The 18,028-nt window shown below is 44.7% G+C and overlaps 1 protein-coding gene across 1 annotated transcript in view; it reads right to left on the bottom strand.

The window, feature by feature from the left end:
• Positions 1-17,328, bottom strand: part of LOC138655844 (alcohol dehydrogenase 1-like) — a 62,506-nt gene extending 45,178 nt beyond the window's left edge. The window contains exon 1 of the mRNA XM_069743625.1: positions 17,221-17,328. Coding sequence (XP_069599726.1) covers positions 17,221-17,238 — 18 coding nt within the window. The 5' untranslated portion in view covers positions 17,239-17,328. The remainder of the gene's footprint in view (positions 1-17,220) is intronic.
• Positions 17,329-18,028: the final 700 nt, after the last annotated feature.

Below are 18,028 nucleotides of genomic sequence, written 5' to 3'. Positions count from 1 at the left end.
AAAGCCTATTAATTTTTTTTCTTGATTTGGGTTCCAAAATCTACCTGAAAAAATCACTACATCAATCAGTGGGAGAAAAATATTGGACTCTGGGCTTGTGTGCCACTCCTGACTCCTGTGTGCGTCCTCTCTCACTCAGTGGGCCATAGAAAGCCTATTTTTTTTTATTTGTTTTCTAAATTCTCCCTGAAACAATCATTTCATTTTATTTGGTTTATAAATTCTTCCTTAAAAAATCATTTTTTTTTATTATTTTTTTTTTTCTAAAGTCTCCCTTTTAAAAAAAAACCAACAAATCAGTGGGAGATTAATATTTACATTTGCGCTTCAGTGACAGTCCTGCGTGTGTGGCATCTCTCTCATTTGTTGCCACCAACAACAGAGTGTGTAACATTGTGCCTGATTTTCGTTGTGGTCTCACCCACCTGTAAAGGGGTAGCTAAATCATACTGAAGTTATAGCTCACCGTGTAAGTTGTGTGACAGCAACAAATACCGTTCGTTTGGTAACGTTTTTAAAACAATGAGGAAGTCTGGTGGAAGAGGTCGTGGCCGGGGGCGTTCATTGTCAGCTGGTAATGAGGGTAGTGGTAGTGGTGGAGCATCAGGTGGTCGTGGGAAAAAAAATATTGCACCTAAGTCTGGAGCTGTGGAGCCAGGTTCGTCGTCTGGCTACACAAGGCCTCGAACGCTCCCTTTTCTGGGAGTAGGAAAACCGCTTTTAAAGCCGGAGCAGCAAGAGCAAGTTTTGGCTTATCTTGCTGACTCAGCCTCTAGCTCTTTTGCCTCCTCTCGTGAAACTGGTAAAAGTAAAAGCAGCGCGTCGTTAGTGGATGTTCACGGTCAGGGACAAGTCGCTTCCTTGTCCTCTTCAGCAAAAACAACAACAGAGAAGAATGCAGCAGGCGACACAACGGGTTACTCCATGGAGCTCTTTACACATACCATCCCTGGCTTAGAAAGTGAAGCAGTTAACAGTCCATGCCCATTACAAGTTGAATCTGACATGGAGTGCACTGATGCACAGCCACAGCCAGACTACTATGCTGGTCCTTTGACTCAGACCACAACATTGCCCTCGCAGGGTGCTGATCAAGAATCGGACCCTGATGAGACTATGTTGCCCCATCACGAACGCTATACCACCGACCGACACGGTGACACAGACGAAGTTGCACACGAGCTACAAGAAGAGGTAATAGATGACCCAGTTCTTTACCCTGATTGGCAGCCATTGGGGGAACAGGGTGCAGGCGGCAGCAGTTCTGAAGCGGAGGAGGAGGGGCCGCAGCAGGCATCAACATCGCAACAGGTTCCATCTGCCGGGTCCGTATCTTGCCCAAAACGCGTGGCAAAGTCAAAACCTGTTGGAGGACAGCGTGGCCACCCGGTTAAAGCTCAGTCTGCAATGCCTGAAAAGGTATCCGATGCTAGAAAGAGTGCAGTCTGGCATTTTTTTAAACAACATCCAATTGATCAGCGCAAAGTCATCTGTCAAAAATGTTCAACTATCTTAAGCAGAGGGCAGAATCTGAAAAGTCTCAATACAAGTTGCATGCATAGACATTTAACCACCATGCATTTGCAAGCTTGGACTAACTACCAAACGTCCCTTAAGGTTGTAGCACCCTCGGCCAATGAAGCTAGTCATCAACGCAACATCCCTTCCGGCAGTGTAGGGCCACCATTTTCTGCACCACCTGCAGTATCTGTGCAGGTTTCTTTGCCAGGCCAAAGCAGTCAGGGTCAGGGAATCACCAGTTTCGTAGTAGGAAACACTGCATCTAGGGCACCGGCGGCAACAATACCATCTCCCACCGTCTCTCAGTCTGCCATGTCCACCGGCACCCCCGCTAGTTCCACGATCTCCAGCTCTCCAGTCCAGCTCACCCTACATGAGACTATGGTTAGAAAAAGGAAGTACTTAGCCTCGCATCCGCGTACACAGGGTTTGAACGCCCACATAGCTAGACTAATCTCGTTAGAGATGATGCCCTACCGGTTAGTTGAAAGCGAAGCTTTCAAAGCCCTGATGGACTACGCTGTACCACGCTACGAGCTACCCAGTCGACACTTTTTTTCCAGAAAAGCCATCCCAGCCCTCCACCAGCATGTTAAAGAGCGCATCGTCCATGCACTCAGGCAATCTGTGAGCACAAAGGTGCACCTGACAACAGATGCATGGACCAGTAGGCATGGCCAGGGACGTTACGTGTCCATCACGGCACACTGGGTAAATGTGGTGGATGCAGGGTCCACAGGGGACAGCAAGTTTGGGATAGTTCTGCCTAGCCCACGGTCTAGGAAACAGTTGGCTGTAGCCGTTCGCACCCCCTCCTCCTCCTCCTCGTCCTCCTGCAGAAGCGAGACCTCGTCCACAGACCGCAGTCGCACAACCACTCCATCCGCAGCTGCCACTGTTACACACCAGGTCTCCCATTATGGGGCAGCTACTGGCAAACGTCAGCAGGCTGTATTGGCTATGAAGTGTTTGGGCGACAACAGACACACCGCTGAAGTTCTGTCCGAGTTCTTGCAGAAAGAAACGCAGTCGTGGCTGGGCACTGTAGATCTTGAGGCAGGCAAGGTAGTGAGTGATAACGGAAGGAATTTCATGGCTGCCATCTCCCTTTCCCAACTGAAACACATTCCTTGCCTGGCTCACACCTTAAACCTGGTGGTGCAGTGCTTCCTGAAAAGTTATCTGGGGTTATCTGACCTGCTCCTCAAAGTGCGTGGACTTTGCTCACATATCCGCCGTTCGCCCGTACACTCCAGCCGTATGCAGACCTATCAGCGTTCTTTGAACCTTCCCCAGCATCGCCTAATCATAGACGTTGCAACAAGGTGGAACTCAACACTGCACATGCTTCAGAGACTGTGTGGACAGAGGCGGGCTGTTATGTTTTTGTGGGAGGATACACATACACGGGCAGGCAGTAGGATGGCAGACATGGAGTTGTCAGGTGTGCAGTGGTCGAAGATTCAAGACATGTGTCAAGTCCTTCAGTGTTTTGAGGAATGCACACGGCTGGTTAGTGCAGACAACGCCATAATAAGCATGAGCATCCCCCTAATGCGTCTGCTGATGCAAAGTTTGATGCACATAAAGGATCAGGCGTCTACAGCTGAGGAAGAGGAAAGCCTTGATGACAGTCAGCCATTGTCTGGCCAGGGCAGTGTACAGGACGAGGTAGCGGGCGAACAGGAGGAGGAGGACGAGGAGGATGATGGGGATGATTATATTTTTAATGAGGAAGCTTTTCCGGGGCCAGTGGAAATTGTTGGCGCGGCAAGGCCGGGTTCTGGTTTTTGGAGGGACACAAGTGACATGGATTTGCCTGAAACTGCCCCTCAACCAAGCACAACCACAGATTTGAGAACTGGAACTTTGGCCCACATGGCGGATTATGCCTTACGTATCCTCAAAAGGGACACACGCATAACAAAAATGATGAACGATGACGATTACTGGTTGGCCTGCCTCCTTGATCCTCGCTATAAAGGCAAATTGCAAAACATAATGCCACATGAGAACTTGGAACTAATATTAGCAACCAAACAATCAACTCTTATTGACCGTTTGCTTCTGGCATTCCCTGCACACAGCGCCCGTGATCGTTCTAACACGAGCTGCAGGGGCCAGCAGACCAGAGGTGTTAGAGGGGCAGAAATCAGAAGTGGCGTTGGCCAGAGGGGTTTTCTGACCAGGTTGTGGAGTGATTTTGCTATGACCGCAGACAGGACAGGTACTGCAGCATCAATTCAAAGTGACAGGAGACAACATTTGTCCAGTATGGTTACTAACTATTTTTCATCCCTTATCGACATTCTCCCTCAACCGTCATTCCCATTTGATTACTGGGCATCAAAATTAGACACCTGGCCAGAATTGGCAGAATATGCATTGCAGGAGCTTGCTTGCCCGGCAGCTAGTGTCCTATCAGAAAGAGTATTCAGTGCTGCAGGTTCAATACTAACAGAAAAAAGGACTCGTCTGGCTACCCAAAATGTAGATGATCTAACCTTCATTAAAATGAACCACAACTGGATTTCGAAATCTTTTGCCCCACCTTGCCCGGCTGACACCTAGCTTTCCTATGTAAAGGTCTTGCCTGTGGACTATTCTGAACGACTTTTCCAATCTCGTAATTTGCAGCACCTGATTGTCCAGCATCCGACATGTTAACACCTCCCTAAATGGCCAAAGTCCCCACACGGGGCCGTGGTATCGCCACTTGGCGCCAGTACCCGTGAGAGTACTGTTTGTCTGAAGAGGTGGGTGTGCCCGCTTTTGGTCGACGGCACTGCCACTAGGTCCCTCATAGTACAATAAAGTGTCTGGCGGTGGTGGTGCGCACCCAACGTCAGACACACCGTTGTAATATGAGGGGCCCTGGGCCTGTACCGCCGGCCACAAGACAGTCCCCCCCCCCAGGTCAAACAGTGCTCTACGACTTGCAAAATTTTATCTCACAGCTCCACCAATGTTTAGTCTATGCGCTGACATCCTTCAATGCCTGGCACTGTCAATACCATTGTATTGACATTTTTCTTATGTTAGGCCTTCGAAGCCTGTCTGCGGTCACTCCTTCCACTAGGCCTCCACTGACCTGTCTACTGCTGCCCGTGTTCCCCTGGAACCAATTTTAAATTGCCTACAGCCAGCCCAATTTATTATGTTAGGGCTTCGAAGCCTGTCTGCGGTCCCTCCTTCCACTAGGCCTCCACTGACCTGTCTACTGCTGCCCGTGTTCCCCTGGAACCAATTTTAAATTGCCTACAGCCAGCCCAATTTATTATGTTAGGGCTTCGAAGCCTGTCTGCGGTCCCTCCTTCCACTAGGCCTCCACTGACCTGTCTACTGCCGCCCGTGTTCCCCTGGATCCAATTTTAAATTGCCTACAGCCAGCCCAATTTATTATGTTAGGGCTTCGAAGCCTGTCTGCGGTCCCTCCTTCCACTAGGCCTCCACTGACCTGTCTACTGCTGCCCGTGTTCCCCTGGAACCAATTTTAAATTGCCTACAGCCAGCCCAATTTATTATGTTAGGGCTTCGAAGCCTGTCTGCGGTCCCTCCTTCCACTAGGCCTCCACTGACCTGTCTACTGCTGCCCGTGTTCCCCTGGAACCAATTTTAAATTGCCTACAGCCAGCCCAATTTATTATGTTAGGGCTTCGAAGCCTGTCTGCGGTCCCTCCTTCCACTAGGCCTCCACTGACCTGTCTACTGCTGCCCGTGTTCCCCTGGAACCAATTTTAAATTGCCTACAGCCAGCCCAATTTATTATGTTAGGGCTTCGAAGCCTGTCTGCGGTCCCTCCTTCCACTAGGCCTCCACTGACCTGTCTACTGCTGCCCGTGTTCCCCTGGAACCAATTTTAAATTGCCTACAGCCAGCCCAATTTATTATGTTAGGGCTTCGAAGCCTGTCTGCGGTCCCTCCTTCCACTAGGCCTCCACTGACCTGTCTACTGCTGCCCGTGTTCCCCTGGAACCAATTTTAAATTGCCTACAGCCAGCCCAATTTATTATGTTAGGGCTTCGAAGCCTGTCTGCGGTCCCTCCTTCCACTAGGCCTCCACTGACCTGTCTAATGCTGCCCGTGTTCCCCTGGAACCAATTTTAAATTGCCTACAGCCAGCCCAATTTATTATGTTAGGGCTTCGAAGCCTGTCTGCGGTCCCTCCTTCCACTAGGCCTCCACTGACCTGTCTACTGCCGCCCGTGTTCCCCTGGAACCAATTTTAAATTGCCTACAGCCAGCCCAATTTATTATGTTAGGGCTTCGAAGCCTGTCTGCGGTCCCTCCTTCCACTAGGCCTCCACTGACCTGTCTACTGCCACCCGTGTTCCCCTGGAACCAATTTTAAATTGCCTACAGCCAGCCCAATTTATTATGTTAGGGCTTCGAAGCCTGTCTGCGGTCCCTCCTTCCACTAGGCCTCCACTGACCTGTCTACTGCTGTCCGTGTTCCCCTGGAACCAATTGTAAATTGCCTACATCCCAATTTTTGTTATGTTAGGCCTTCGAAGCCTGTCTGCGGCCCGTTCTTTCCACTACTACTACACTGACCAGGCCACTGCTGCCCGTGTTCCCCTGGAACCAATTTTAAATTGCCTACAGCCAGCCCAATTTATTATGTTAGGCCTTCAAAGCCTGTCTGCGGTCCCTCCTTCCACTAGGCCTCCACTGACCTGTCTACTGCTGCCCGTGTACCCCTTGAACCAACATCAGAAAATATAAAAATATGTATTTTGCTTATAAAAAAGAAAATACTGGAGAGATATCAAATGCAGACATTTTAACATTAAAAACAAACACATACAACAAAAATCTGGTACAGTACTAAAAATGGCCACCAGCTACAATAACTTTCTCCTGCAAGTAGTTAACTGAAAGTTTTTTTCAATTTAAAACACAGATATGGCATCCACCGAGTGTTGTCCTGTCGCGTCTTCTTTATATTATTGCCAAGAAGATGCAAAACAATGAAAATAATAAAATCATTATTTACCAAAAAAATAGAGTAAGTCAAAACCACATTGCAAATAAACATTCATTACAAATAAAGAAGCAGGGCGCGTCCGAGGGTGAGTATATACCTAATAAGAATATAATCACCCTCGGACGCGCCCTGCTTCTTTCCGACAGCCTTCCTTCCTAAGAATCAGCCCTTCCGTGGTGTAGAGAGAGGGTGTGTTACACTCCAAGGTGTTCCCCAGGTTGCCTTTCCTGAGCTTCGATCTTCATGCTCTCGTTTAGTAGTTGTCGGAAAGTAGGCTGCATTAGGCCTACAAATTGGGTATGGGGTGGAGAGAGATGGTGTGTTACACTCCAAGGTGTTCCCCAGGTTTCCTTGCCATTGCTTCGGTCTTCTGACTCTCATTTAGTAGTTGTAGAAAACTACACTGCATTAGGCCTACAAAATGGGTATCGGGTGGAGAGAGATGGTGTTTTACACTCCAAGGTGTTCCCCAGGTTTCCTTGCCATTGCTTCGGTCTTCCGACTCTCGTTTAGTAGTTGTAGAAAACTACACTGCATTAGGCCTACAAAATGGGTATCGGGTGGAGAGAGATGGTGTGTTACACTCCAAGGTGTTCCCCAGGTTTCCTTGCCATTTCTTTCGGTCTTCAGACTCTCGTTTAGTAGTTGTAGAAAACTACACTGCATTAGGCCTACAAAATGGGTATCGGGTGGAGAGAGATGGTGTGTTACACTCCAAGGTGTTCCCCAGGTTTCCTTGCCATTGCTTCAGTCTTCCGACTCTCGTTTAGTAGTTGTAGAAAAATACACTGCATTAGGCCTACAAAATGGGTATCGGGTGGAGAGAGATGGTGTGTTACACTCCAAGGTGTTCCCCAGGTTTCCTTGCCATTGCTTCGGTCTTCCGACTCTCGTTTAGTAGTTGTAGAAAACTACACTGCATTAGGCCTACAAAATGGGTATGGGGTGGAGAGAGATGGTGTGTTCCACTCCAAGGTGTTCTCCAGGTTGCCTTTCCTGAGCTTCTATCTTCAGGCTCTCGTTAAATTGTGGTTAAATGGAACAACTGCATTTGGCGTACTAGTTGGTTTGGTCCCTACTAACAGTGTCTGCCGCTCCTTGCTGTTCTCCTGGTTTCCTGTCCTGAAATTCCGTTTTCAGGCGCTCGTTAAGTAGTTGTTAATGTTAGACTGCATTTGGCCTACTAGTTGGGTTGGGGCCTACTATCGGTGTCTGCCACTCCTTGCTGTTCTCCTCCACTGAACAAAGCTGTGCCGCCTGTTTACTACGGTTGCCAATTTTGAACTGCATTTCGACTACTTACTGATTTGGGCCTACTCTCTGTGTCAGCCTCTCATTCCAGTTGTCCTCCACTGCAATGCCCCCTGGTTATTCCTGTGTTACCAATTTTGAACTGCATTTAGCCAACTTTATTCTTTGGGCCTATATCTGTGTTTCCTCCTCATCCTGCCCATTGCCCAGCCAGTGATAGATGAGTCTGCTGGTACATTGACCCATAACGCAACATTCCCCGTGCACGCTACACAACAACATTGTGACCCTGCTGAAAGTCAGGTTGCTCTTCCCGCATACCATACCACCTTACACGGGGACAAAGAGGACGGTGCAGATGAAAGTGCAGGTTCCTTCATCAGGTGGGGGGAGGAATACTAGTTGGCGACGTCACTGGCACAGGGCCTCTCATAGTACGCAAAAGTGTTGCTGCCGGTGGGAGGCGCCCCCGCCGTGCAAACACACCGCTGTACTTTGAGGGGCCCTGTGCCAGTGCCAATGCCAACGAGTGGGCCCCCCCTGCTTGCTCAGGTTCACAGCACTTGCAAAGTTGAAATACTTACCTCTCCCTGCTCCACTGCCGTGACGTGGTCCAGATTTCCTGGGCCCACTAATTACTTGAACCAGCCCTACCCACCACAACTTTAGCCAAATGACCCCCAATTTCAAATGCCTTCCAATTATTATAAGGTAAATTACGCTTGACAAGCTTCATTAAGAAGAATGGATGATTTTGACATTAAAATGGGCACTCTAGGTGTTTTCCTGGCCCCCACTCACTGCCGACTATGCTGCCCCATTGACTTGCATTGGGTTTCGTGTTTCGGTCGATCCCGACTTTACGTCATAATCGGCCGATTTCACTCGACCCGACTTTTGAGATAGTCGGGTTTCGCGAAACCCGGCTCGACTCTAAAAAGGTCAAGGTCGCTCAACTCTAGTCATTATAAATATACACTGTGTGCAGAATTATTAGACAAGTTGTATTTTGATCACATGATACCTTTTATACATGTTGTCCTACTCCAAGCTGTTCAGGCATGAGAGCCAACTACCAATTAAGTAAATCAGGTGATGTGCATCTCTGTAAAAAGGAAGGGTGTTGTCTACTGACATCAACACCCTATATAAGGTGTGCTTAATTATTAGGCAACTTCCTTTACTTTGGCAAAATGGGTCAGAAGAGAGATTTGATGGGCTCTGAAAAGTCCAAAATTGTGAGATGTCTTGCAGAGGGATGCAGCAGTCTTGAAATTGCCAAACTTTTAGTAACATAGTAACATAGTAACATAGTTAGTAAGGCCGAAAAAAGACATTTGTCCATCCAGTTCAGCCTATATTCCATCATAATAAATACCCAGATCTACGTCCTTCTACAGAACCTAATAATTGTATGATACAATATTGTTCTGCTCCAGGAAGACATCCAGGCCTCTCTTGAACCCCTCGACTGAGTTCGCCATCACCACCTCCTCAGGCAAGCAATTCCAGATTCTCACTGCCCTAACAGTAAAGAATCCTCTTCTATGTTGGTGGAAAAACCTTCTCTCCTCCAGACGCAAAGAATGCCCCCTTGTGCCCGTCACCTTCCTTGGTATAAACAGATCCTCAGCGAGATATTTGTATTGTCCCCTTATATACTTATACATGGTTATTAGATCGCCCCTCAGTCGTCTTTTTTCTAGACTAAATAATCCTAATTTCGCTAATCTATCTGGGTATTGTAGTTCTCCCATCCCCTTTATTAATTTTGTTGCCCTCCTTTGTACTCTCTCTAGTTCCATTATATCCTTCCTGAGCACCGGTGCCCAAAACTGGACACAGTACTCCATGTGCGGTCTAACTAGGGATTTGTACAGAGGCAGTATAATGCTCTCATCATGTGTATCCAGACCTCTTTTAATGCACCCCATGATCCTGTTTGCCTTGGCAGCTGCTGCCTGGCACTGGCTGCTCCAGGTAAGTTTATCATTAACTAGGATCCCCAAGTCCTTCTCCCTGTCAGATTTACCCAGTGGTTTCCCGTTCAGTGTGTAATGGTGATATTGGTTCCCTCTTCCCATGTGTATAACCTTACATTTATCATTGTTAAACCTCATCTGCCACCTTTCAGCCCAAGTTTCCAACTTATCCAGATCCATCTGTAGCAGAATACTATCTTTTCTTGTATTAACTGCTTTACATAGTTTTGTATCATCTGCAAATATCGATATTTTACTGTGTAAACCTTCTACCAGATCATTAATGAATATGTTGAAGAGAACAGGTCCCAATACTGACCCCTGCGGTACCCCACTGGTCACAGCGACCCAGTTAGAGACTATACCATTTATAACCACCCTCTGCTTTCTATCACTAAGCCAGTTACTAACCCATTTACACACATTTTCCCCCAGACCAAGCATTCTCATTTTGTGTACCAACCTCTTGTGCGGCACGGTATCAAACGCTTTGGAAAAATCGAGATATACCACGTCCAATGACTCACCGTGGTCCAGTCTATAGCTTACCTCTTCATAAAAACTGATTAGATTGGTTTGACAGGAGCGATTTCTCATAAACCCATGCTGATATGGAGTTAAACAGTTATTCTCATTGAGATAATCCAGAATAACATCCCTCAGAAACCCTTCAAATATTTTACCAACAATAGAGGTTAGACTTACTGGCCTATAATTTCCAGGTTCACTTTTAGAGCCCTTTTTGAATATTGGCACCACATTTGCTATGCGCCAATCCTGCGGAACAGACCCTGTCTCTATAGAGTCCCTAAAAATAAGAAATAATGGTTTATCTATTACATTACTTAGTTCTCTTAGTACTCGTGGGTGTATGCCATCCGGACCCGGAGATTTATCTATTTTAATCTTATTTAGCCGGTTTCGCACCTCTTCTTGGGTTAGATTGGTGACCCTTAATATAGGGTTTTCATTGTTTCTTGGGATTTCACCTAGCATTTCATTTTCCACCGTGAATACCGTGGAGAAGAAGGTGTTTAATATGTTAGCTTTTTCCTCGTCATCTACAACCATTCTTTCCTCACTATTTTTTAAGGGGCCTACATTTTCAGTTTTTATTCTTTTACTATTGATATAGTTGAAGAACAGTTTGGGATTAGTTTTACTCTCCTTAGCAATGTGCTTCTCTGTTTCCTTTTTGGCAGCTTTAATTAGTTTTTTAGATAAAGTATTTTTCTCCCTATAGTTTTTTAGAGCTTCAATGGTGCCATCCTGCTTTAATAGTGCAAATGCTTTCTTTTTACTGTTAATTGCCTGTCTTACTTCTTTGTTTAGCCACATTGGGTTTTTCCTATTTCTAGTCCTTTTATTCCCACAAGGTATAAACCGCTTACACTGCCTATTTAGGATGTTCTTAAACATTTCCCATTTATTATCTGTATTCTCATTTCTGAGGATATTGTCCCAGTCTACCAGATTAAGGGCATCTCTAAGCTGTTCAAACTTTGCCTTCCTAAAGTTCAATGTTTTTGTGACTCCCTGACAAGTCCCCCTAGTGAAAGACAGGTGAAACTGCACAATATTGTGGTCGCTATTTCCTAAATGCCCAACCACCTGCAGATTTGTTATTCTGTCAGGTCTATTAGATAGTATTAGGTCTAAAAGTGCTGCTCCTCTGGTTGGATTCTGCACCAATTGTGAAAGATAATTTTTCTTGGTTATTAGCAGAAACTTGTTGCCTTTATGGGTTTCACAGGTTTCTGTTTCCCAGTTAATATCCGGGTAGTTAAAGTCCCCCATAACCAGGACCTCATTATGGGTTGCAGCTTCATCTATCTGCTTTAGAAGTAGACTTTCCATGCTTTCTGTTATATTTGGGGGTTTGTAACAGACCCCAATGAGAATTTTGTTACCATTTTTCCCTCCATGAATTTCAACCCATATGGACTCGACATCCTCATTCCCTTCGCTAATATCCTCCCTTAAAGTGGACTTTACACAAGACTTTACATAGAGACAAACCCCTCCTCCTCTCCGATTTTTACGATCCTTTCTAAACAGACTGTAACCCTGTAAGTTAACTGCCCAGTCATAGCTTTCATCTAACCATGTCTCGGTTATTCCCACTATGTCAAAGTTACCTGTAGATATTTCTGCTTCTAGTTCTTCCATCTTGTTTGTCAGGCTTCTGGCGTTTGCGAGCATGCAGTTTAGAGGATTTTGTTTTGTTCCAATCTCCTCACTGTGGATTGTTTTAGAAATGTTCTTACCTCCCTTCTGAGTATGTTTTCCTGGGTCGTCTTTGTTCGAGTCTAATGTTTTTCTTCCCGTCCCCTCTTCTTCTAGTTTAACGCCCTCCTGATGAGTGTAGCGAGTCTTCTGGCGAATGTGTGTTTCCCAGGTTTGTTGAGGTGTAGTCCGTCTCTGGCGAGGAGTCCATCATACCAGTAATTCACACCGTGGTCCAGGAATCCAAATCCTTGTTGTCTGCACCATCGTCTTAGCCAGTTGTTTGCATCAAGGATCCTGTTCCATCTCCTGGTGCCATGCCCGTCTACTGGAAGGATAGAAGAAAAAACTACCTGTGCATCCAGTTCCTTTACTTTCTTCCCCAACTCTTCAAAGTCCTTGCAGATTGTCGGTAGGTCCTTCCTTGCCGTGTCATTGGTGCCAACATGTATCAGAAGAAATGGGTGGACTTTTGTATCAGAAGAAATGGATCACTTTTGAAGCGTGATCACTGAACAATCAGGCGTTTCACAGCAAATAGCCAACAGGGTCGCAAGAAGAGTGTTGGGCAAAAAAGGTGCAAAATAACTGCCCATGAATTGAGGAAAATCAAGCGTGAAGCTGCCAAGATGCTATTTGCCACCAGTTTTGCCATATTTCAGAGCTGCAACGTTACTGGAGTATCAAAAAGCACAAGGTGTGCAATACTCAGGGACATGGCCAAGGTAAGGAAGGCTGAAAAACGACCACATTTGAGCAAGGAACAAAAGATAAAACGTCAAGACTGGGCCAAGAAACATTTTAAGACTGATTTTTCAAAGGTTTTATGGACTGATGAAATGAGAGTGACTCTTGATGGGCCAGAGGCTGGATCAGTAAAGGGCAGAGAGCTCTACTCCGACTAAAACGCCAGCAAGGTGGAGGTGGGGTACTGGTATGGGCTGGTATCATCAAAGATGAACTTGTGGGACCTTTTCGGGTTGAGGATGGAGTCTCACCTCCCAGACCTGCCACTTTCTGGAAGACAACTTCTTCAAGCAGTGGTATAGGAAGAAGTCGGTATCATCCAACTAGTCCACATTGTGGCTGGCCAGTAAAAGTCTCAAAGAAGAAAAAATCATGACATGGCCCCTTTGATCACCTGATCTGAACCCCATAGAGAACCTGTGGTCCCTCATGAAATGTGAGATCTACAGGGAGGGAAAACAGTACACTTCTCGGAACAGTGTCTGGGAGGCTGTGGTGGCTGCTGCATGCAATGTTGATCGTAAACAGATCAAGCAACTGACAGAATCTATGGATGGAAGGCTGTTGACTGTCATCATAAAGAAAGGTGGCTATATTGGTCACTGATTTTTGGGGGTTTGGTTTTTGCATGTCAGAAATGTTTATTTCTAAATTTTGTGCAGTTATATTGATTTACCTGGTGAAAATAAACAAATGAGATGGGAATTTATTTGGTTTTTATTAAGTTGCCTAATAATTCTGCACAGTAATAGTTACCTGCACAAACAGATATCCTCCTAAGATAGCCAAATCTAAAAAACCCCACTCCAACTTCCAAAAATATTAAGCTTTGATATTTATGAGTTGATTGAGAACATAGTTATTGATCAATAATAAAAATAATCCTCTAAAATACAACTTGCATAATAATTCTGCACACAGTGTATTAATGAATACAAGATATCCTTGGAATGTGTACTGAGGAAACTTAGCACTATGTAAATTGCTCTTAATTTAGCATTCTGTTAAGATTGGATATCGTTTCTCTGGTTCCTCCCCCTTTTTCCTCCACTCCCTGCAAGGGAGCTTGCTAGTGGATCTTTCAATAAAATCCTCAATAAAGATATTGTCATGTTATGATTTATGAATTTGTCGGATGTACACATTTTTGTTTGATTTTACATATTTTCTTTATATCTTTATTATATACACTGATGAAGGTCGATACAGGACTGAAATGTCTGCACTGTATGTACTATATCTTGACTGTATTAAAAATTTTGTCTAAAATCATCCATTGAGTGCCAAGTTTGATTAACTCACATTCACTGCATGTCATGTCACCGTCGCAAACGTCGTAACATGACGGAGTTATGAGGTGGACCACCAAAACCACTTCAGGGGATACAAATTGTGCTGTCATAATATGCGCCAAGATGGCACAGCACACAGTAATGTCAGAGACCTACTCAGCGCAAGAAGCACACCGCAGAGTGAATTAGGCTGCAGAGGATACGCTCAATGGCCAAAGTGAAAAGAAGAGGGTTGGCGGACCGGACAGTTGACTGTTAGTCCAGTGGGACTCAGTCCTAAAGTCTTTGAAGTAAAACATTGCTTAAAAACAGGCATTGAAATGTTTTGCCTCACAGAAAAAATCAGCCGTGATCCAGGGCTGTAATGTCATTATACTCTTTTGCTTCTCCCCTCTGCCCAGGTATGATCAGACCATGTTCTTGTACAAACAGACACAGCCATTACGCAGTACACAGCAGCGACACATTTATTTCAGCACAGGAACACTTTTTTAATGCATCCAATTATGGATCTTATTTTTAGTCCAAGATCCATTAATTAAAATGTACTTTGTTTGCGGGAAACTCCTTTAAGTCTCACATACACATTAGATATTTAGGTATTTGCCAAACTGGCCAATATATACAGGCTCGGCCAACTGTCTAATGTGTTTGGGAGCCACAGATAATTTATTGTTGAGGGAAATATCAATCCAGAATGTCCGATTTCAGACTGCTGACCATACTCTCTCATGCAGATAAGCTGCTGCCAGACATGTTTGGCAACTGCTCTCTTATAGATAACATGGGAGTGCTCAGCTGACGAGCGCTCCTGTGAATGGGAGAGGCAGCTGAGGTGTCTGCAGGCTAAATGATTAGCGAAACCATCGTTCAACCGACAGCCATCTAGTGTGTATGGTGGGCTTTAGGGTGTGTTCACACTATGTTTGTAATATCTGTTTAGGGTATCTGTCAGTTGTATTCAATGACCCTCACAGTATTGTTTTGGCCACTGTTGGGTTGTGTATGTCAACTTTATAAGTCTACTCTATACCTTTTTCCCTCTCAGACTTACATTAGTCGTATTGGCCAATGATCTCATTTGTATGATATTTTCAGCTGATGTTTGTTCCTCTTATATCAGGTTTAGTACCACATTGTTGATGCAGTGTGACAGATAAGCAGGGACCACAGAAAGTTCAACATCAATGGTGTCTATTTTCAGAACTCACACATAGGAGTGATGTCCCCTGGATCGCAGCCGGGATTCCACAAATACAGTCCAGAACTGAAAACTCACTGCCATGGACAATGGCACTGCCGTGTATTTTGGGTGTGTCAGCCACCTGGATGTCCATCACAGAGACCTGGGTTGCACAGAACCTGCTGCTCTGCAGTTTGCAAACTCCAAACTGACGCACCTAAGGCCAAACTGACAGATTTTAAATGGAACCGTGGCCATAGAGACACTTCGAAAATCCGGAGTGGAGAGAAGGATTTGCCCCACTACCAAACCTGCAAATGCCTCTACAAATAAAAGCCCTTGACTGGTTTTCTTAAAAATCTGACTAAGTTACTAGCTGGAGCCAATCCACTCTTTCCTTTGTTTTGCCTTGTGACTGAAAGGCGTCCTGCTATGAATACAAGGCACTCCAGCGGGTTTAATAGGACTTCGTCCGCATCCTTGGTGACACATTTTGACCCTCGCATATGATCCCCCTCACTGACTCACACAGGGAAAAGGTTGCTGGACAAGATGTATTTCAAGATGACATATTCTTTGCTCCAAAGGACATAAGTAAACCAAAGGAAATATATTTTGTACCTCTGTATCCAATTCTCTAAATCCATTTTCTGTTGGGTAAGCACTTTGTTCATATAGCACTGTGTGAGAATTCACAGAGCAAGTTATTCACATGTATCTTACATCCCTAATATCTCCCATTTACTTTTATCTTCCAATAAAATGCAAACATTTCAATCATAGCACTTGAACCGGAGTATTACAGTAAAAACAAGTTACCTCCTATACAATGTAAAAATGACCACTGCTTGATTGATATGGGTATGACCGATGAGACCACTATCGAGCACAAGAATCACTATGGGTAGTATCCATCCTCTTTGAATAGAGCGGTGGTCTTGTATGCATAATTCCACTCTGCTGGACTACAATGCTATTTCTGTTAGTCCCATAGAGACTAATTGGACTTCCAATGATCTAGAATTTTTCACCTGCCTAGGTGATAACATCTTATTACTAGCGATGAGCGAGTGTACTCGTTGCTCGGGTGGTCTCCGAGCATTTGTTAGTGCTCGGAGATTTCGTATTCGTTGCCGCAGCTGCATGATTTGCAACTGCTGGACAGCCTGAGTACATGTGGGGGTTGCCTATGTGTTAGGGAATTCCCACATGTATTCAGCCTGTCTAGCAGCCGCAAATCATGCAGCTGCGGCCACGAAAACTAAATCTACGAGCACACCAAAATACTCGGAGACCACCCGAGCATGCTCTGTGAAACCCGAGTAATGAGCTCATCACCACTTATTACCAGAAAACCTCTTTATGTATAGGTAAATACTGTAGACTTCCGGTACTTAATGCACAGTTATAATACCACAGGCATACATATACGCACCGAGCACAACACTGCCACACCTCCTCATTTTTTTCTATAACTTCTAACACCTGTCAGGTACTACCAGTGTCCTATAATACTATCACACAGTAGCTGTGAATAAACATGGCTGATCATACATATTAGAGCGCCTATCACTTAGGGAACAAAATAAGGGATCAAATACAAAATCCAGCTCGGAATCTCACCCAGAAGAAACTGCACACATTTCATTACATTTGTAGTATGTGTCTTTCTGGACAAACATATAAGGAAAACAAAGAAATATTGCCATACCCAGAAGGTGCTGAATTTTGAAAAATTTCTAAAATGCCACGCAAAAAAAAAAAAATCATTGTCTGCAGTGCATACCATTTTTCTATACACTTGCATATTAAATTTGGTCAAATTTCAACATATTTTTCAGATTTAGTTTCTTTTCTGAATAACTTATATATGGTATAACAAACATTACATTTAGATTCATTTTTAACTTACACAACAGTGTTATGGGTCTAGGTAATTGTGTGATGCATAAAGTACTATAGGACTAGCGAGGTTTAGAGGTAAGAGCAGTAAATATTACACTGTGGCATTGAATATCGGAGTTTCCTTACTTGCCCTGCAGTGCTCATGGTGAATCCTTCTGAGGCGTAGTAGGATGTGCGGCTGCTTTCTCCTGGAGTACACAGAGCAGAGCCTTATAGGGGGTTAAATACGCTGTGTTACCAGCCCATATCCCTCCCAATCCTCTCCCCTCTTGCTTCCTCCTTTTACATATTGCTATGATACATTGCTGATAACACCATAGTGTACACTGCCATAAATGTACATATAATGATTTTTATTGTTTCTACATTTCACTGGGTTTTTATCATGCGATTTGTAGCTTTTATGCTTGGAAAACACATCTCTACAACTGATAGATGAATATCAGACATTTAGGTTGAATCCTTCGTTTCTTCTTAGCTTCCTCTTATGTGCTGATTTCTACAGTTCACAGAGGGACCTGAAATGTGGTCAGATTTCAAGATACAATGAAACTCTGAACCTGAAAGAGAATCTGTCAGCAGGCTCAACCCCCCTAAGCCGTCTATACCAACATGGAAGTCATATACAGTTGAATAAAATTAAACCTTGATTTCTGCGAGCCGATCCCTAGTTCTAGAGAAATTCACATTTCTCTTAATATGTAAAAGAGCTGTTAAGATCTATTGGCCAGATTCAGACCTCTCTGAGAATCTCCCTTCAGAGCTTGTTTTAAATGAAAGGGTCTGTTACCAGTGTGAGACATGTAGAATTTTTTTTTCCTTATGTACAGCGCTGAACATAACAAGAGAAGACCCTATATACAAAGGGACGGCACTTTGCATAATTAGGTTAAGTTCACACAGGACTTTTTAGCTGGGTATTTTAGCTGCGTTT

This window comes from Ranitomeya imitator, chromosome 1, assembly GCF_032444005.1.
Source record: "Ranitomeya imitator isolate aRanImi1 chromosome 1, aRanImi1.pri, whole genome shotgun sequence".
Taxonomy (NCBI): domain Eukaryota; kingdom Metazoa; phylum Chordata; class Amphibia; order Anura; family Dendrobatidae; genus Ranitomeya; species Ranitomeya imitator.
The sequence above is the reverse complement of the archived record's forward strand: the minus strand, read 5'-3'. Positions and strand labels throughout refer to the sequence as shown.